Below are 20,167 nucleotides of genomic sequence, written 5' to 3'. Positions count from 1 at the left end.
AACTAGCTCGAACTACACCGGTTGAGTCTATTATATATGCACAGATGCTGTTGATACCCTGAGGTGAGACGGGGTGAGGTGCTTTGTATCTCGGAGACAGGAGACGAGCGAACACAAGGAACCGTGCAAGAAGGAGAATCCAGTGGAGTGAGAATGTAATCGAGCTTCGATGCAGAAACAAGAAGGGTTTATGTCAGAAGAAGGCGATCATATTCATCGAACCCTATCTGCGGAACTGTGTGGAAGTGCACTTGTTCTCCATCGATGGGAGGTTCCCCCCCGAATGAGTTTTGAAGTCGTTTTTCCTCTCTTTGACGTCTTAGAGCCTTCGCCTGCAGATTTGATTTGTGGGGTTCACAAGAAGAGTCCTGACATCAACCTCTCCTATCCGGTCACGGACGCACGCCCAGGTGGTGGTAAGAGATCTTTCGAGGGCAAAGTCAATTAAATGCATATGCAATCCAAGGTTGAAGGTGGAGTGGATGTGGATGCGTGTTGAACCTTGCACCGATAGCTGAAATTTTACAAAACGAAACAGAGAGTCATGCAGTTACGACATAACTTAGGATTCAGCCACTTGCAAAAGCCGCATCGCTTTCGAATAGCCGCCTCGTAGATCTTTCAAGCAGAACCTACTCCGGGGCGTCTGTGCAAACATCCTTCTCAACCGGTATTCCCGCTCAGAGAATGCGCGTGGGTATGCATATGCACGACTTGGCTGACTGATGGAGACACAGTGAGCTAATACTTGTTGGGCACGACTAGACTTAGACCGCTGTGCATTCCTCTGAGATTTTGGAAGTTGGACTTGAAGACGGCTTCACTGGTTCCCGAAAAAACGAAGTAGTTGTTGTGCGAACAGTGATTGCCTTGAGGCACTGCACACCGACAAAGTTAGCTGAAGTTGACACTCTGAGAGGTAAGACTAGACATAACCAAAACTGACGTTCAAGGCTACGGACAAAGGGTCCTATGAGGGAAAGCCGGAGAACAAAGCCTATTACGGCGAGTATGATATACCATGACCGTTCCGGCTTTTGATAATACACTACCATGGCGGATTAGGCCCCTCAACCACTGCAATGCAAAGAAGATCACAGTGTACCGCGGAGCTCATCCTGTATTGAATCCAAAGGCAAAGTGAATTGGCTTGATGGCAAACTGAGTCAATGTATGTGGGAGCTCATTGCTCTATGTGCATATGCGTTGCTTCATCCTGGTCCCACAGTGTCTGGGAATCTCTTGTATGGGACTGATCTGGGTTTGACGACCCCTGGGCAGACGTCGCCCTATTGGCCGAACCTTGTGTGATGGTGGTTGACAATGCAGAGATCTGGGTTGGTCAGCAGCTAAGGTGAAGCACAATCGCTCGAAAGCCTACTGACTACTGTTTCGCTTAAAGGATCAGATAAGGCGTGTGCCGTCTAAGGAGATACGCGATGCTCGGTCGAGTACAGATCACTCAAGCCAAAGAGGCTGCATTTCGGGACGGGAATGGGGTGATTATGGTCGTTGCAGAGACTACGGGTTGGCAGTGAATCTGACGAGCGTGCGCTGTTCGCAACGCCATAAGCGGAGGACTAGGGAGCGAGACGCCGCTCTGGTAGGGTCAATAGCGGAGGCCTAGTCCACGGGCGTTGAGTGGTCGTCTTTGAAGAGTAATCAGTGAACCAGCTGCTAGTCCTAAGGGAAGGAGTCCAGGGATACACTCCGCACCCCTAGCGTGGTCCTCGATGAGAGAACCCACATTATGGCCAATACAGTGCGATACTACACGCAATTTTCTACTGGCGGTCCTTTTAGCCGGATAGGTATCGGCATATCGCAAGGGAGTGTTGAGGGGCGCAACTACGCGGTGAAACCAGCACACAGGCTGCACATAGTCTCCCCATGACTTCGCAACTGTCACCATTATCGCCGCGTAGCCCAGGCTTCAAAAACCAAGCTTCTGTAACTGAGGATTGGCGATTTGGCGCCTCTGTACCTCGACGTATGCTGTTGTCGGCGAAGTCGGCAACTCGGCATGACGTACGGTCTCGTGGAAAGCTGTGAATGATGCCGCGTATGTAGCCGTCGGCATTCCGCCTCCACTCCAGTTCTTACAATTCAGGTATCGCATGCCACGATAACGGGACGGCACCGTTGCAGTGCGTTCTTTGTTCAAACGTAGTCGAGTTCGTGTTCCGCTGGTCCAGATCTGACCATCTCCGGCGGGGTTTGAGGGGACAGGGGGACAATACCCCCCACCAACGCCCCTTTGGACCCTAGCATGAAATGGACCCTTCACAGCAAGAGTCTAGAGATCTGGAATTCCTATGCAGCCACCTCGCTCCTGTGTCTCCCTCCTACATCCTAGACGCAGAAAGTCGGTGACGGGGCCAGCGACAAGGACGCAAGCTTACGGCCTAGCCCGAGATACCCCCGGTTGGGCCCTGCGCTGTATATCAATCGAATAGTAACACGCCGGACACATCGTCTACTTGGGGCGGTCGCTTCGATGTTATACGATGCAATGTGCAAGCCGGCGCTGAGCAATTAAATGGCTGTCACCGCAAAGCGAATGGCGAATTGGACCCCAACACTGGCATTCGCCTCCCTCAACCTGAGGATGGTGGAGAGAAGTACTTTGGCATGCGGACGAGGCTGCGGTCGAACATTGTCATCGCAAAGTGAGAAATACTGAACGCCAATATTGCGGCTTCCGGGCGCCTGTGATAGGGTAGATGGAGACTCAACCTTGAGATACTCAGGGATTCTTTACCGGGCATACACAGTAATAAGGTGCCCAATCAAGCCAGCCTTTGCCGAGGAGTTGAAGAAGTGTACTACCTACGTCACTCAGGCACGTTGAGGTTAGTAAGGCACCTATTGACTGACTAATTATTCAGGGTGAGCCACTGTATCGGGAATGGTCCAGTTCACACCCTACGACTTTTATCAAGCACCATATTTGGCCTAGCGTGCGTCTCGATGCGGACCCCAGCTCCGCTGCCCCTCGAGTGTAACCGTCCGACCCATTCGCATGCAAGAATAACAACACCAGAAAGCTTGCGTACTGCTAGCGTCCATGGCTCCGGAGTGGCATGCCGGGCAGCTTTGGCCCCTTGATGGCCACCGGGATGCACGTATGCGCAGGCCAGCCCTGCCGGTCTTTTCCAAAGGTCCTGACCCTCTACGCCTCAAAGGATGCTCCGGTTGTAGGCGTCGCTTTTGCCGAGGGCCTACTTAAATATAAGCCTTCAGCTGGTATTGATCTCGTAGCCTCAATCTCAAATCCAGTCCTCTCCAGCTCCAGTATCTCCCAGCTTCTACATCCGTGACCTCAAGCTTTCTCATCATCACCCATACCCACCACCTAAATTGTCGAGTGAAAAAGCTTTTAATCAGCATACCGGCATCCTCAGAGTCGTCTTATTGGCACCGCTTAACCTTTTCATAATCACTGTCGAATACCGCCTCGGAATGGAATCTCAGACGTTCGAATACTGGTTACCGCAAGCAAATTACATGCCTGCGCACCAGACAACGGTTTTGGATCTTCCCCCCGATCTTCACAAAGTTCCCAGTCTCGGTGGTTCTCCAGTGAGTCTACCGAAAGTGAATTGCCGTGCGACTCTTCTGACAAAACTTAGGTCTCTTCCATCTACGAATCTTTCCCGGCGGCGATGCATCAGAATTACTACCCACACATTGTCGAGGAACCAATGCAATTCGGCTCATATACTCTGCCAATGACCCCTTCCGACTTGGGGTCTGATCACGACAGCCCCTATTGCAGTCCGCGCCCACCGCCAAACATTGAGCCCGCCCGTTCTCCCACCATGGCCCCTGCGCCAACTGAGAAAGCACACACTACCTCAGGGGTATGTCCCAGAACTGTTCGACTCTCTGAGATATATTCTAACTCGGTCTAGAGGAGAAGAGCACAGAATCGCGCCGCTCAGCGCGCCTTTCGCGAACGCAAAGAAAAACACGCTCGCGACTTAGAAACCCAACTCGCTGCCCTCACGGAGAAGTACAACAAGCTCGAGGTCTCGCATACGGAGCTGAACGTGGCCTATCAAAAGCTGCGAAAAACCATCGAACTGCTCACGCAAGACGATGATGCAGAAGGCGAAGATGAGGACGGCAAGCCAATCAGGAGAAAAAGTAGCAGTTCCGATACGCTGCGGAAGCTGCTTGAGATACTTCACGGAGAGTTCAAAAGTGTCGCGGTGAAGACGGAGGCGACTTCATAATCAACAGAGCGCGCACGGCATTGGAAGAAGATTCCCTTTTCTCAGGCTGTTAACGATTCCACATCGCCTACGATCTCTTCTTGTCTAAAGCTACGAGCTCTCTACATTCCACGTTTTATCGGCAGCCTGGAGTCATGGTGTTTGTCGGCAGATATGATCGCTTGGTTTATATCGGGATAGATCGCTTTCGGTGCGACCTTAGAGGCTATCCAATGCGCAGCTGTTGCTCGTCTAGCTACGATCCACAACCAGAATCATTCAGACGAGACGATCTAGCTCAACCTAATTCCTAATAATACCAATCAAATACTGTAGTTTGACTTGCCGATTGACCATTGACCCTCGACTCGAAACTCTGGTAGACTTGCGGAACCCAGTTGATTACCACAGCCACATACCACCCCAAGCCATATCCCAAGGCCCATGCTCATATGATCATAGTGCTCGCCCTCACCGATCCTGGGAATTCCAAAACATCCCCGCACCGTGGACAAGACCATGTTCTGAATTAGGCAAGGTGCACTCTAACTTAGGGAGTGTCCAGATACCCCAATGTCCACCAATCACCCTCCTCCATAGCGAAACTGTCCCAGGGCTGAAAATCGCCTCATCTGACAGATACCTAACCGAGCCGGTCCCCCTACTACCTCCATCTTAGGGCAAGCGTGATAGACGTCAAACTCAAATGTACCGTTTTGCAGGTCTGTTGTAACGTGTGAGATTCCAGTGGCGGGTGCATCATGGTGGCGAGCCATTGTCCCGATTCACCTCAATGTCAGCTGGCTGACGGGCCTCACCGTACGTGCCTGGATTTGAGAATTTTCAACATCACCATTCGCACCCTGACGTCCCAATAGACTAGAGGTTTCATCCCACCCGCACGAATCCCCACCCAAACACAGATGCCCTGTACCGTCCGGTATCAGCGCGCCGAGTCCCGTGCACCTTGCAAACCCATCCCTGCAGCGATGGACCCTGAGTAGTGCAAGCTTTGTACTATGCCTCGGTAGCTATCATCTTAGCTTAATGGAGCTTAGAGCATGAAGGGCACGATGGTATTGTTTACGGGATTTTAACTCCGATGGTAGATAGCTCCCCCGCCGTGACGAAGGGTACATGCGCTTTCGTCCCGTTAAGCACATTATGGGCGTAGGCCTCTTGCTCAAGCTTTCATGATTTTCGGCGAATATTTAGCCATTGCGTCTTAATGGACTGGCCTTGCGGATGGAGCGACAGTGGGCAATAGCTATTGCTTGTGGTTGTTTTGGAGGGGGTTGGGAAGTGGGCGTGAGGGACGTTGAACACTGTCATACTACACATGGTAATTACATTCCTCCTTGAACCTCTACATGGTCAATAGGTTTTTGCCTGTTGACGGCAGAGGACGACGGTCCCCGATAGAGTTGAATCCTCATGACGCGGCAGCAAAAAGGCAGTGAATGCACGGCTACTAGCACAGGTGCGTCGTTGGATGGAGTCGATCAAGCACGAAGGCAACACCGTCGGCATCTCGTTTCCATAGCGACGGATGTATCATGCACAGAAGCACTTATTGCTAGAATACCCCTAGAATTGCGCCATTGAAGTTTCGTCGCACCCCAATGTTCGTCCAAGGAATATTGGAGGCAACCTTTGTCGCCTATTGACCCATGCAGCACTGCGCGTGCCATCGACAGAGCCAAAAGAGTAACAGTCCATCCACGAAGCAGGAAAGTGTCGCGATCCAAATGCTACTGTGTGAAGAAGCAAGAAATATTGTCTGGAGTGGAGAGACGCGGGAGGATCAATTGGGGCAGTGCTGCGGTACAACCCGAAGCGGTTAGAGCCGGCTATATTTGGAACTTTATCGATAGCAGATGGGACTACAGACACGTGCGCTCCATGGTAACGCCAACGGCTTTTTGGGCAGATATGTAGTTTCTTTCTATTTCTGGTGCGATATTCGATAGTTTGAGGAAATACGAGAACCGGCGAGTCGAATGGATTACTTCGACCAGAAAACTTTTCGAGTCAGGTTGCATTATTGAAACTTGAAACGGCTGTCCAATGTGGTCGTACTCGCTTAGCAGCGTAGATCGTCGTTTCTATAAGTGTAGCTATAGCTAGCTATAGCTACAGACTAGGAACAGTTTGAGGAATACTCCGGCGGGCATGTGGTGCGATGGAACTCAATTCCAAATGATCCCAGCTTTCTCAAACTGTCTCCGCGTAACCTTTTCTATCTTCGCCGTACCTAGGTCACAATCTTCTCGGCGCCATCTTCGTCGTTGGCAATCCTCCACAGCGACGCATTGCATAGATATACATCATTGCCTCCCGAGCGTCCATGCTTCGTTGTAATTCCGTATGGCCGTTGGAATAACCCCGACAATATTGTCTGGTTGACCAAAAGCTTGGGCGATACCGGGCCTTTGGTCGTAGGCTTCACACTTCCCGGGGTATTCATCATCAGTGGCCTCAATAGACTCAAAATCAAGGTAGAAGTCAGAAGATACTTCGCATGCAGAAACACTGAGCAAAGTACATGGCACCTCATGCGAATGCTATGCCGCCACGGCCTCTCCGGTGTGCACATGATGCCTGATGATAGAGAAATTCGTAGTGGAAATGCAACAGGAGTTGAAGCGCACAGCATCTAAAGCGACATAGGTTGGACTGTGTAAGCTGCGACCGTGAGGTATATCCACCTTACACAGTACCAATATTGCAGAATTGCGTTCTTGCGTGCCTAAGGTGACAAAGGTTTTGCGTAGCCTAATCATACTTTGCAACCTTGGATGGAGGTATAGGGCTTGGGTGAATCGAGTTAGATATAATCAAATTTACCACGTTCTTCGTCTTCCTTGTGTTGTTGCCCGCGTATTTGCGAGGAGAAGTCATTAGTGAATGTCCTTCAACGCTTTCGCAGCTGGAAGTTGAAGCAGGATACTATCTAAGATACTATCCTAGAGGTTCCCTAACAGACCAGAACTTGCGCAGCACTGAAAGAAGAAGAGGTACAATTTGACAGCTTGGGGATACTTGCCGTCGCAAGGACGCCATTCAAAATCTACGACCTGCCACTTTGTCCTTTCCGGATCACTTTGAAAGATCCTGCAGGACAGGTGTGCGATTTAGGCCTTCAAGTTTCGCGCGACAGAAGTATCGGCCGAGAAATCTACAACTCTATGTGCAAGACCTCATTTGCTGTCGCCAACGCAGTTGCTGGTCTGTGGTGGCGGGTTCTAGGCGGATTTAGCCGCCGCGAGTGATTGGGGCTCACTATTACGCCCCATATGCGTACGAGAGTCATCGAGACATAATGTGGTGGGAAACTCCAACAAGTCCCTGCGATCTTTCAGGTCAGCCAGTAGACATATATGGCCGTGGCCTAGGTCAACGTCGTCAACATCAAAGCTATTTCTCTTGATGACTTTCATCTTCCAAGATATCATGGCTTCTTTGGTTCAGCTCGCCATCACAACAGCGCTCGTTGGCTCGTTCATTAGGATCTTGCTCAGTTGGCGTGATAATCGCCAACATGTTCGGAAGCTACAGGCAGCTGGTGCAGTAAGTTAACCCTACTTCATACGTATCCCTGGTTAGTTTCGCTCATACGCTCAAGCCAATGCCAAAGTTCCATCCGGTGTTTGGCCATCTTATTGCCCTGAAAGAACATATTCAGGCACTACCACGGAACGCAACCATACATGTCGCAGTGCGTCGCATGGCTGAGAAGTTCCCAAATGGGATCTTCTACCTCAACTTATGGCCTTTCAATGAGACAGTGATCGTAGTGACGAATCCGTCTTTGGCATCGCAGGTCGAGACAGCTTTTCTGGACAAGCCCGCACACATAAAGTCAACGTTCGATGTCATAAGTGGCGGGCCAACAATACAGACAATGTACGGAAATACCTGGAAGCAGTGGCGGTCTCTATTCAACCCTGGATTTGCTTCGGGCTACATGACCCAACTCGCCCCGGCAATTGCAGAGGAGGTGGAAGTTTTCTGCACGTTACTGAAACGGCGGGCACAATTGGGGAACGTGTTTCAATTGGAGGAGTTTACATTGCGCATGACGTTCGACATCATTGCGCGGGTGACGCTGTATGTTTAGACCTCCAATACTGATCCATATGCTAACTTCAAGGTTGCTTTACAGTGACAATCGCCTTCATTATCAGACACAGGGAAGTGCTCTGGCGGATTGTTTGCGGAGACAGGTTTACTGGACGCCATTCGCGACGACTTTCAATCCAATCAGACGGTATCTTAGTCCTCGGCCTTTGGTTCAACGTTACAACAGCTATCGGATGAACAAGTATATCGGCACAGAAATCGACAAACAGTTTGATGAATTGGCAGCGGCGCGCAGACATCCCACCCAGAAAACAAGTCCGAACTCCAGGTCTATCATAGCACTGACCATGGACAAATACTTGGATGAGCTGGGAGACAGCCAGATGTCAAAGGAGGAGTTCAAGCGCCTTGCCACCTCACAGTTGCGTATGTTTCTCTATGCTGGCCATGACACTACAAGTAGCACACTACTTTACTGCTACCTACTACTTTCTCAAAATCCAGAGTCGCTCTCGAAGGTCCGCGAGGAGCATGATGCTGCATTTGGAAAGGACTTCAGTGTTGTTCACATCACCAGGTCCATAGAGCGCGATCCCACACTACTGAACCGAATACCATATACACTGGCTGTTACGAAGGAGGTCCTTCGTCTCTTCCCTCCAGCAGGAAGCATCCGCACAGGCCGACCGGATTTTACCCTCTCCGATGGAGGCCAACAACACCCTACTGACGGGTGTAGCATCTGGGTTCTCAGTCTCGGTATGCATCACAGTCCGGAGGTTTTCGTGCGACCAGAGGAATTTCTCCCAGAGCGTTGGTTAGTCGGGCCCGAGGATCCCCTGTATCCGAACAAAGCCTCCTGGACGGCTTTTGAATGGGGTCCACGCAACTGTATTGGTCAGTCGCTTGCCATGCTAGAGCTTAGAGTTGCACTAGTGATGACAGTGAGGCTGTTCGACATTATCCCGGCTTACGACGAGTGGGACAAGTTGCATCCCAGAGGAGGAATTAAAGTAGTTGATGGAAATCGGGCATACCAGGCGGAGATGGGTGGTGGAGGGGCGCACCCTGTTGATGGTTTCCCAGTCAAAGTTTCGCTCAGAACGTAACAGTTTCCGCACTACGAGGGGGTAGGTTCGGAACGGCCGCGGAGGCGAGGTGATGGCCTTTAAGACAGCCATAGGCTACAGTAACGGGATGTGAATCTTCACTAACCGTTAAAGCGGACCTTAGCGGGACCTTACAAAGTTGATGATCTGAGAGCGACAACGAAAATGTTGAATGGGAATTGCGAAATGAGAATCAAATTGATTATGTACGATGTATTACCCAATTCCGTTTCCATTACATCCTACCCAGCACACGACAAACGCTAAAGCCAAACACCAAGCAGTATGCCACGATAAAAGCGACGAAGTCATGAAGACGATTATGTCCGCAGCGAGTCTTAGAATATAAAACACCCATTTTCCGGCTGCTGCATGAATCCTTGGCAGGATTCCATCAACACTGGAGGTTGATGGCGTAGGGAGTGGTAGCCAATTTGAGAGGAGAATCGGCGGTTCCGGGAGACGCAGGAGCTGGCTCAAAGTCGTCTTCGGTAAGTTCCCTTCCAAACATTATGCAAGCTGTCGCGTAGCCACTTCCTCCGTAATAGCGGGATGGAACCGGGAAGTTCTCCGCCCAGTAAGCGGCCTTGCAATCGGCGGAGTCGCCAAAGCCATGACATTGCTCGAAGCACATTTTCCTGTCGAACGCGGGATTCGATGGCGCGTACGATTCATAGAGGCGGTCGTTCAATATGACTGATTCCTTCGGGATATACCCGTCCAGAACACTTCGGGCTGGGAGTGTGTTGGTGATCGTGCAAGAGTCGGGAATAGGTACCGGTGTGGGAGCTCCGGCGCGCGGATTGACGTTCGTGGGAGCGGGCGCTGCATATGCCAGAGCGGCAAAGAGCGCAATGATGGCGGTTGATTCTGATGCCAGCATAATCAACAAGTTGGTTGGCCAAGGGTAGATGAATCTGATGAAGGTACAGAAGTGATGATCTGCTTTCCGATGCTAGCTTATGAGGATGTTATCAACGGAAGGCCACGGTTTTAAGTCTCACTCTTTGAGACCACGATATCCTTTTTGAGCAGTCGGACAGAGTAGGCTGTGAGAAACGTTGCTGCGCCCGGAACAAACCGTCAGCGCCCATAATAGATGTGAGATGCAACTGCACCGCCCCCAACACAGGCAGAGACGCGATGCAACACCGCTCGCAGGTTCTCCGTTGGTACGGTTATACTTGCATTAGACTATTGGTTGTCCAAGTCAACATCATACATGTAAAGCGATTAATTTCCACAGGCCACATCGTATGTGTGGCGACGGTCAGCGGTGATCTCTTTTCGCCGCAGGGACGAAATGACTCTGTGCAGGCCGCGGGCACTCCGATCAAGCTATCATAGAATAACCACTTAAGACACTCTGTGTACGACACCATGCAAGAGCAATATAGTTTATTGCGATGATGACTGCTATGTTTTCAAGTGGGGTGAGGTGGGTAATCCGGATATAACTTCTTCCGATCAGTGGCAACATACCCTAGGGTAGGATTGTTCTCTCACGATCTACCGGTACCCAGGCCCCAGGGCTACGTACCTACCTGGGATGATGTCTGCTATATATCGAGATGTTTCGAGAAAGTTGCATTCGTGCGCCCCAGAGTTTGCAAAATCAAGGTGACGCAGTCGCTGAAAGGTGACTTCACTCATGGACGACGATGGATGGCACCTGAGTTTGCCGGATGGTGAACGCCCACTAGACAATTGCAACCGCTTAATCAGAGAACGCCTTCAACGCATGGGTACGTAGGTGACCTGGTCAACAATACTGTTTTTTTAGTTTGTAGGGAGAAGCGCTGGACAGCATGCCGAATGGGAAGTCTTATGATCCGCGATCTCTGAAAAACGATGCATGATGCTCAACCTAGGAGGTCACATTGCAATCCCATCCATGCGACATACCATTATGCAGAGAAGCAATGCAATGGCGTGAGGGTTTGCTAAACTATTGAGAACTATAAATAGCCATCATCTCCTGAATCACCCGAGTCTTGTGTAACTTTCAGCAAGCATAATCCATGAGGGTAAGTGTTCACGAGATTTCGTAACCATCCATGTGGTTGGAGTCCTCTACTTCTGGCAGCGGAAAGCCTTCTGCAAGCTGCTAAATCATTAACCTTGACGGCATATCAGGCTCAGGCACTTCAGACTCACACCGGAAAGGGGAGGCTTCGATATTAGAGTCTGATCCTAGCAACGATTTACGTTCCCGTCACATCTAGCTTGTGTTGGGACTATCAAATTGCTTCAGCGATTGCTATTCCCGTCGCTTGTTCCCTCTTCCGTCTCCAAACCATCTAACCCATACGTGTGCGATGAAGAGCAAGCAGAACACAAGCGCTCATGCAAGAACAACCACCCAGTAATCAAACATCCTAAGAACAAGCACCACTAAAGGTATATTTCCCCCAAGAGAGAGCGCAACAGCTATTCGATTCCCGTGGGCTCGCCAAACGATAAAGTTAAGCGAAACACTCGGGTCTCGAACTCCTCGACACTTATATATTGCTTTCCAACTTTTGCTGCATGGATCCAATCAGGTCGTGTCGCATATATATTTAACATATACTTCGTCCTTGACGGACTCTTATCTTTCGAATATACGCACCTTATTGCCCAGAGGCGCGGGCGATCTTCGCATACATGACAGTTGGGGACCGTGACCAAGTGGTGAGGTCGTTCAGGGCGCCAATTCCGGCATGGTCGACTCCAGGGCCCAATGTGAGCGGCATGGACACCGAGGTCCCAGTGCTTTCCTACTACATGTCTTCGGGCATGAACCTACACGACCACTGTCATAACGTACACGTCTTCTCTCCGGCTCCGACCAAGACGGCGGAGATCTAGGCCTGTAGGTGCGTTAAGCGCATGGCCAGACCCACGATTGTCTGATCCTCAAGTATTAGGTCCACGGAACGTTCAATACGCGTCAGCTGATAACCGCCCTCTCGAATGCCATGGTTGGGATCGGCGCCGAGATCTTCGCGGAAGGGAAGGATACGGAGGACTACGACGACCACGGCCGCAGCTGGACGGACGAGGACCTCAAAGGGTTCGTTTTCCACGAGGGAATGGTCTACCCCCGGGACGAGGCGCCGGAAGAAGCCCTCAACCAGGGGAAGACGCCCACTCGGGCCGAATTCGTACTGGGCATCGTGAATGCGGGCGGTCCAAGGGACGTAAGGCTGGATGTACACGGCGACGGCGCTGTCTCTGTTGCCGCGCCCCTCTTCAACACCAAGGAGAAGTTGGAGTTGGACACGCCGAAGGTTCGGAGTGCCTAGGCAACACCGGTAGCAAGGCCGGACACACACAGGGTGGACATGGTCAAGGAGGCAAAGAAGGTAACCCGCTACTCTAAGAAGGCCCGGCAAAACATCGTCCCGGACGAGCCAGCCATTGCCGCCTTCAAGGACACGACCGACCGCAAGAGCAAGGCAGCCAAGGGGGCAGACGACGAGACGGACGCAGAGGATGGCAGGCAAGGCACACCGACACCAATGCAACTACAGCCCTCTCAAACGCCATGGTTGGCATTGGTGCGGAGATTTTTGCGGAGGGAGATGAGACGGCTTTGCTCCTGGATCGGTGTGGGATAGTTGAACTGGAAAGAAGTCGAACAAACGAGTAATATGTCGGGATATGCATCTATCACGTGCGAGAACAACGTGAGCGTGGCGCCGAGCGCATAATGCGGTTGAATCTTCGCAATATGGTTGTACAGGACGCGATCTTCAATCTTCGAGATTACTGGCGGTAGCTCTAGGTGGCGGAAGGAGAAGGACAAGATATGCCCTCAGACGGCAAGGACGACATTCGGACTATTGAGGACAGCGGAAACCTCTTCGAATCACTTCCTGACTCCACTCGTCCGAAGACACCAAATGCCAGATAGCCACCAAGGAAGGCATTGTCTTTATGTCTGCTCTACCTTGTCTTTCGCCCGTCTATCCTCCCCTTGTCCTCCACTTATCCTCCACTTCCCCTGGATATCTTAGTCATCACCCCTCCCATGCGTCCATAAACCAAGCAAGGCGTACGGAAACGAGATGCTCATATGCCGGGGAGGTCCACTGGACGTGAACATCTGCCCTACTCGGATCCGATGCCGAGAAGGTGGCCTCAGAAGCTTGCCGTCTCCTAAACGAGTATCCTGGTGTCATCGACGAGAGCCATTTTCCCGAAGAGGTTTCCCCGCGTAACTCTGTGTCTGCTGAGAATTTCCGGCGATAAAACATCGGGCATGAAATGCGTTTATATATTTCAAGGAATGTCAATCCCAGAACCCAGGAACGTTCTGTCCACAAGGGGGACAAAGACCACCAGTTCTCAACGATGTGTTCACCCACCCCACCATACACGGAACATCCATACGCCCTTACCAAGGAAACACCACCACGCTGATCGCACGAGCATCCATTCCAAACCACGTATCCCTGATCTGAAGAAACAGTGCAGATACTGTGGAAACACCGGTGAAAGATCTGAGCTCTCCTGGGGAATCATTGTGAACGCACATCGCCAAGATATATTCGGCCCATGCATTCACAGCGCGTGACTTTTCGCCACAGGCAACGCGCGCCGGTGCTGCCGCGCGTGCCTATGTCCTCTAACTCGCCTTCGACCTTTTCCAAACACACTCATACCCAGTTTTCTCCACAACCGACTCGGGACCGCGTCTACCAGCGCAACCTTGAGAGGAAACCAACTCGAAGCAAACACCAATTCTACACAACACCACCACCACCACTGATATACTTCTTCCCAACAACAACACAACTCTAAACACACACAACCTCTTGCCGGATTCAAACCGCCACAAACAAAAACCTCTAACATCAACATGGGCTTCACCTCCTTCATGAACTCACTCTCCTGCACCAACACTTGTCTTCCAAAAACAACCCCATCTTCTCTCCCCTCTCCCCTCCCTTCCCCTGCACCACAGTCCCCCTCGCCCCGTTCCTCGACCGCCTCCTCCACCCCCTTACTCACGAAGGCGCCCATTCCGACTTCCTTCCGACCCAAATCCCTCCTATCTCCCCGACCCCTAGTCGTTCCTTTGGCAACCTCTTCAAACCACGCACATGGCCTCTTCTGCCGGACCAAAACCGCCATCAAAACCGCCATCCGGGAAACATTTCACATGGACCCAACACCGCGCCCGCTTCCGGACCCACCTAGGAAGTTCACCGCCCCGGGACGATGCGCAGATGGGCAGCACAAGTGGCGCCACGGCCGCTGTAAGCGGTGCCTCATGAGGGAGTGCGAGGGTCGGGACCGCGTGGGCCTGATGACGGGGGGAATGTACTGCGGCGCCGACGGCTGCAGGTGTCGATCTCATACTGACCATAGCGATGGGGGTGCCAACGGTGTCGAGGACGAGGCGCCGCAAATCGACGACATCGTAATCACTCCGTCGTTGACGTCGCAGCTTGCAGCTAACCGCGCGTTCTACCCTGCTGGTCCACCTCTGGCACATGAGTCTGGATTCTTCGACTGTAATGCGTTTACGATCCATCCGGCCGGCTCCTCCATCGCAGATCTCTCGGACGATGGTTCGGTGCAGAGTCTGCGTGTCCCGAGAATGCGGATGCCTCGTTCACGGGGGTATATGGACTTGCGTCTTGCTCTTGATAATTCGGCCGCTACCATGGTGACAGTACAAGCCGAGCCAGCCCTCCCCCACCGCCGCCGTTCGGAACGGTCATCAGCACCGGAGCCGTCGACGCGCCCAAGTACGAATCCCGTCCAACAGGAGGACGCCGAGTACTTTAGACCGCTTCCGGGCCTTCGCCGGCGGGAGTCTCGCTCCGCCGCTCCAGAACCCTCCACCCGCTCAGCTTCACTCCAGCAAGCATCGCAGAACCCATCCAGGGACGGCTCGCCGAGAGAGGAGCGTCAGCAACGCGAAGAGTCCCGGGCGTCATCCTGGACGTCGGTTTCATCTTATGAGGATTGGCGTCTCTGGATCGAGTGAAGCCGCCGGCGAAAGAGCGTCGGGCACGACAGGACAGGGCACGGGGATTGGAACGGACGATTATTTTGACAGGCGGAGAGATTCGGATTCTGAAGAAGACGTGCACTATTTTTTTTTTCTTAGATGCTTGGCTAGGTGAAGCAGATATCGGCCAAGGGATGGTCCCGTGGATCTGGATAGTTCAAGGTGGATGCACAGTGACCAGGGAAGATAACGGTTTTAGTTGACTTTGGATGATGTGGGAGGAAGTAGAAGATAGCTGGAGGTTATACTGTTCGGTCGACTTTAGATACCCTGAATATATGTCAACAGTGCCATTTGCAATGGGCATGGATCAAAAGGGGAATGTAGTCATCCAACAATTCCAATTCCAAGTCCCATAACCCTTGCGCTTCGTCCCACAATCAGCATAACTAGAAAGCCTGTATGCAATATGAACCCCCTGCCCAAATAAAATCACTCAAATATCAAATCCTTTACCCATTCGCCCCATTCGCCATATCCAAGACATGCCTGTGCGCGATCCCAGCAATCCGGCACATTGCTGTTCCTCTGCCCAGATGCAATCCGCCAATTCCAAAACTTACAAAGAAGAGAAAGAGAGGCCATCCGTCCTCTGTAAACTCCGCTGTCTAGGTGCCGGACATGGAAGTGGTGCTTATTCGTCCACTTCCCCTTCCAACAGGGTATAATCCAGAATGTCGCTGAGCGTCAGCACTCCCTTGAGTTTCCGGTGCTCGTCAACGATGATGAATCGATGCACCCTTGACTTGCGGATGGTATCGTAGATGGTCCCTAGCTGGTCGTGAACGGAGCAGGTGTATATTCCAGGGAAATCCTTCGTCAAGTTAGTGTTTGACGGGTATCCTGCACGGAGAAGCACTTACTTCCGAGCGCTTCAACAGAGCTTCGCCCACGTTTAGTTTGAGATCATCGTAGGCCCCTTCTTTGATCAACGTGAGGATATCGACGGCTTCGAATACGTTGACGACGGTTCCTGGCTTCCTTAGCGACGAGACAGAAAGAGTATCCATCAGCACATACCATCCTTATCCAAGATAGGGACACTGGAGATGTTCTTCTTCACAAGCATGTGAATGACATCCATGACCGGGGTTTCCATAGTGGCCGTCGCCAGATTGGCATACGTGCCGACATCAGGGAGCTCTCTCAGCGGTTTCCGAAGCTTCTGCGTCTCCTTGACGTTGACTGCTACGAATTTGAGGATTCGGTACTGCGTTATCACGCTGACTACCATATGTCGCCGTGTTTCATCGTCGATGTCAACGAGGGGGATACGGCGGGCTCTTGATGCGAGCATTTTTCGGCATGCATCGTATAAGGGGCGTTCGGGATGAATGGACACTGTCTCAATGGGCATCACCCCTATCGCTTTCTCGACATCTAGCTTCGTTAGACTTGGGTTCCGGTATAACCTCTCCTGACGTACCTCGCAAACTGTCCAGGCGGAACTGATCCACTTGCGCAAGCGCGTCAGGGTTCTGCCAGTAGTATTGTATTACATTGATGTAGTCCGAGGTAGTAAGCAACCCGGCAAACGTCGAGGTCTTGGAGTCCCAAAGCGGCGCAGACACGATACCTGCAGGATGTGATTAGCGGCGCTCGCTCACTCGTCGTTCACAAGGCTGACAAACCATTCTGATTCAGGATCTTCAGACTCTTGCTAACCAACAATGCTGTGTCAAGCATGATGAGACGATAACTCAAAGGGAGGACATCGTAACTCGTCCGCACTTTCAGAAAGGCACGTATTGATCTCTGCGTCGCGTATCAGTAAACATTCCACATGGTATATCTCGGAGCTCCTACCAGGCCCTCCATCTGCTCCCTATCTATCGCCGACAAGGGGGTTGGAGGCATGATCGGTCGAGCTGGCTCCAAGAAGGTGCGAGGAGCCACAATGGCAGGCTGCTGGGGTATAACTACATCTTTAGCAGGTGGTTTCTCGGGTGCCGGCGTTGAGGGGTCGGCAGCGTCTGGGCCAGACATCGTGACGGCGATGCTCTTCGAGGCGGAGCCGCATGTGGAGATTGTTGTTGCGCGCGGTTAGGGGGTCCGGAGCGGAGGAGAATCCAGCTACTGGCGGAGGACGATGGTGGACAGCCAGCGGCCACTGACTCTGCTAAGGTTGAGGTTGGCGCTGTGGAGGGGAGACGTGTTGGATGTGGGGTGTGGTCTGTGCACAGATTCCACATTCTGAAGAACTCACCAGGGGATCTTACTCCCACTTTACTCCCACTGAGGATCACGTCACCATATAGACTACATGTTTAATCGACTGGTCTATGAGAAGGAAAGAAAAAAAGGTATGCTTGGATTGGCCTTGCAACGCCTGGCTTCCTTGGTACAGTACATGCCCGGAAAAGTGCTGGTCAGGAGATAACTTGTAAAACCTCAGAAGGACATAGCGAATGTAACTCTTCCGTGTGCCGCCAGCTTGCAAGCAGATCACAGCACCATTTGCATATCAATCAGTTCGGCATCCGAAAAGGAGGGCCTGCCGCAGAATATCGCTCAAGCAGGATTCTTCTCGGCCACCTTCAACGCTCCCGCGTTCAGCTCAGGCGCTAACTCTGCGGCTTGCTCGGACTCCTCCTCTTCCATGATGACGGCCGCTGCCTTCTCAACGGACTGTTCAGGTTCGCCCACGTTATTCCTCGCCTGAGAGAGGATAGCATCGGCCTCACTGATGCCTGCCTTCGTGCCAATGGTATCTCCATCAACGCCAATCGAGGCTTCGTGCTTGCGTGCCTTGACTGCCTTGTTGTCGAAACGAACGACCATGCAGGACAGGTTGTCGGTTGAGAAACGCGCTAACGCATGGTCAACCAACGTCTTGGACGCGAGTTGAGGATCCTGAATATGGCGGATGAGTTCGACGGCTTCTTGGTCAGAGCACACGTCCCAGAGCTATGAAGGGATTAGCGTTGTTGCATCCTGGCGGTCGTGTGAGCGACTACTTACCCCATCGCAAGCGAGGATGAGAAACTCGTCCTGATCCGGCTGGATGACGGTCTCGGTCGTGTAGGGATGGCCAGTCACCAGGTCCTTCATGTACGCATCACCGAGAGCTCGCGTTACAGCGAGCACACCGTTGACGCGATTGTTGAGGATGAGTCCACCTGCACTTGCAACGCGACGTCCTTCATTCTCGTCACTGCCTTTGTGGTCGTATGACAGCCGAAGGGCTCGGCCATTGCGACAAAGGACGATGCGCGCATCTCCGACATTGGCTGTATACAGAACCCTTTGACGGCTGGCATCATTTCGAAGCTTCGTCTCAGCAGCTTGTTGCGCTTGAGCTAGTGCGTCTCCAGCAGCACGATCAGCAGCATCGGCGCCTTTGTCCCCAGCGTCTGCGGCGTTCTTCGCTGCTGCCACGGCTGCTGGCGCAAGAAGAACGGATCCTGTGGAAGATTGCGGGTTCGGGACCCGGTCTTCCCATCTTAAGACTGCTATCACTGCTGTGCAGCCAGAGTTCTTCAGGGGCAGTTTCTCCAATTGTTGGTCGACGGCAGTGAAGGTCTGGTCGAGCAGTTCGGGTATAGGGGTGTTTGGATTCTTCCGAATTGCGTCCTCCAACAATAGATGGAGCTTCTTTCCACACCAATCCGCTGCAAATGTACCGGCATGGCCGTCGAAGATGGCGAAATACCCATTGTCTGTTTCTACTACTGGTGGCGAGGAGCAATCCGAGGTCGAGTCACAGTCAGGCGCTGAGCTTCGATTACTATCAAGGCCAAAGTTCGGTGCGGGCGTGCTTAGGAAGTTGTAGAGATACGCATGAGTGTCTTCCATGGTCCGGCGGCATTTTTTGTTCTTGTCCTCGGTGACACCAACTCGAAACGTGGATCGTGGCCCAGGGTGAGACTCGCCAGCTGAATTGTTGTGAGGGCCTTGCTGAACACTTAGCGCCGGATCAGCCTTTGATAGTTTCTGTATGTTGGATTGACCCCTCTCCGCGGTGGCAGTCCCGGAACTACTTGAGCCATGTAGATGCAAAGACTGTTTCGCATTGGAGAACATGTCTCGCGCACGCGAAACGCCACTGCTCCTCCTCTTGTTCGTACTACCGGCGTTGGTGTCGCTGTTTTTGCGCTCAGCGGATGCCGAGGTGCTCCCACGTTTCTCTCTGCTAGGGCTGGTTTCATCGGCTGGCGGCGATGCGCTCTTCTGCGCGTCAGCAAAGTGGGGGCCATCCACTGCGTTGGTCTCATCCTCTTTTCCAGGCGAGGTACCAAACATCCTGTTCAACAGGCCTCCTTGGGAGGAGAAACTCCTACGCTTGTTTCCAGCCAGGTTGATGGGTGCGCCGAAGCTCTCAGGAAACGCGGGACGCTGAGACGGAGGCGCGCTCTAGCTGGGGAAGGGACCTAAGCGGCGGCTGGGATGCTGGCGCTGGCGCCAACGATCTATTCAGGGTTATTGAGCTTCGCATTCATGCTCTATGGAAGATGAGAGAGCTCATCAAGGAGGGGCTAAGGTGCTGTGGCGGAACCGAGTGTCGCGCAGGCTGCAAGGACAGAAGAATGGCAGAAAGACATACCGACGGTGCTACCTCGAGGAGAGGAATGTAGAGACCAAGGGTACAGGAGGGGGCCCGAAGGGAGTGGAAAAGTGGAGGGGGTACGGAGTAAAGATGGAGGTGTCTGGGGCCTCGTGGGTGAGGGAAAGACACCCGGGCGTTTGCTGGCGTGGTGGGCGGCCTGCTGGCGAATGACGTCGGGAGTTCGGGGCGCGTCGGTCAATCGCGG

At 52.4% G+C, this 20,167-nt stretch overlaps 7 protein-coding genes across 7 annotated transcripts; 4 read left to right on the top strand and 3 right to left on the bottom strand.

Moving 5' to 3' along the window:
* Nucleotides 1-3,023: 3,023 nt before the first annotated feature.
* Nucleotides 3,024-4,546, top strand: EI97DRAFT_393527 (uncharacterized protein). Its single transcript, XM_033796284.1, has 3 exons — nt 3,024-3,582; nt 3,633-3,863; nt 3,915-4,546. Exons 1-3 carry the CDS (start codon nt 3,463-3,465, stop codon nt 4,236-4,238), a joined length of 675 nt encoding a protein of 224 aa, XP_033656348.1. The 5' UTR covers nt 3,024-3,462; the 3' UTR covers nt 4,239-4,546.
* A 3,299-nt stretch (nt 4,547-7,845) lies between these two features.
* On the top strand, nt 7,846-9,409 carry EI97DRAFT_371913 (cytochrome P450; the record flags this gene model as incomplete). The annotated part of the gene is made up of 2 exons (XM_033795318.1): nt 7,846-8,327; nt 8,383-9,409. The coding sequence occupies 2 exons, from the start codon at nt 7,846-7,848 to the stop codon at nt 9,407-9,409; spliced, it is 1,509 nt and encodes a 502-aa protein (XP_033656347.1).
* Nucleotides 9,410-9,591: 182 nt separating this feature from the next.
* On the bottom strand, nt 9,592-10,788 carry EI97DRAFT_431054 (uncharacterized protein). Its single transcript, XM_033797844.1, has 2 exons — nt 10,598-10,788; nt 9,592-10,473 (listed from the first exon to the last, which is right to left on the bottom strand). The coding sequence occupies exon 2, from the start codon at nt 10,290-10,292 to the stop codon at nt 9,804-9,806; it is 489 nt and encodes a 162-aa protein (XP_033656346.1). The 5' UTR covers nt 10,293-10,473; nt 10,598-10,788; the 3' UTR covers nt 9,592-9,803.
* Nucleotides 10,789-12,055: 1,267 nt separating this feature from the next.
* Nucleotides 12,056-13,011, top strand: EI97DRAFT_456248 (uncharacterized protein; the record flags this gene model as incomplete). Its single annotated transcript, XM_033800710.1, has 3 exons — nt 12,056-12,214; nt 12,319-12,681; nt 12,745-13,011. 3 exons carry the CDS (start codon nt 12,056-12,058, stop codon nt 13,009-13,011), a joined length of 789 nt encoding a protein of 262 aa, XP_033656345.1.
* Nucleotides 13,012-13,896: 885 nt separating this feature from the next.
* Nucleotides 13,897-15,392, top strand: EI97DRAFT_499366 (uncharacterized protein; the record flags this gene model as incomplete). Its single annotated transcript, XM_033802602.1, has 1 exon — nt 13,897-15,392. The coding sequence occupies exon 1, from the start codon at nt 14,256-14,258 to the stop codon at nt 15,390-15,392; it is 1,137 nt and encodes a 378-aa protein (XP_033656344.1). The 5' UTR covers nt 13,897-14,255.
* Nucleotides 15,393-15,605: 213 nt separating this feature from the next.
* On the bottom strand, nt 15,606-17,402 carry EI97DRAFT_484495 (CBS-domain-containing protein; the record flags this gene model as incomplete). Its single annotated transcript, XM_033802116.1, has 6 exons — nt 15,606-16,230; nt 16,280-16,389; nt 16,437-16,796; nt 16,843-16,992; nt 17,048-17,171; nt 17,223-17,402. 6 exons carry the CDS (start codon nt 17,400-17,402, stop codon nt 16,051-16,053), a joined length of 1,104 nt encoding a protein of 367 aa, XP_033656343.1. The 3' UTR covers nt 15,606-16,050.
* Nucleotides 17,403-17,689: 287 nt separating this feature from the next.
* Nucleotides 17,690-20,091, bottom strand: EI97DRAFT_431052 (protein phosphatase-like protein 2C). The gene is made up of 2 exons (XM_033797843.1): nt 18,378-20,091; nt 17,690-18,323 (listed from the first exon to the last, which is right to left on the bottom strand). The coding sequence occupies exons 1-2, from the start codon at nt 19,656-19,658 to the stop codon at nt 17,928-17,930; spliced, it is 1,677 nt and encodes a 558-aa protein (XP_033656342.1). The 5' UTR covers nt 19,659-20,091; the 3' UTR covers nt 17,690-17,927.
* Between the last annotated feature and the right edge of the window lie 76 nt (nt 20,092-20,167).

This window comes from Westerdykella ornata (genome assembly GCF_010094085.1).
Source record: "Westerdykella ornata strain CBS 379.55 unplaced genomic scaffold EI97scaffold_4, whole genome shotgun sequence".
Taxonomy (NCBI): Eukaryota; Fungi; Ascomycota; class Dothideomycetes; order Pleosporales; family Sporormiaceae; genus Westerdykella; species Westerdykella ornata.
The sequence above is the reverse complement of the archived record's forward strand: the minus strand, read 5'-3'. Positions and strand labels throughout refer to the sequence as shown.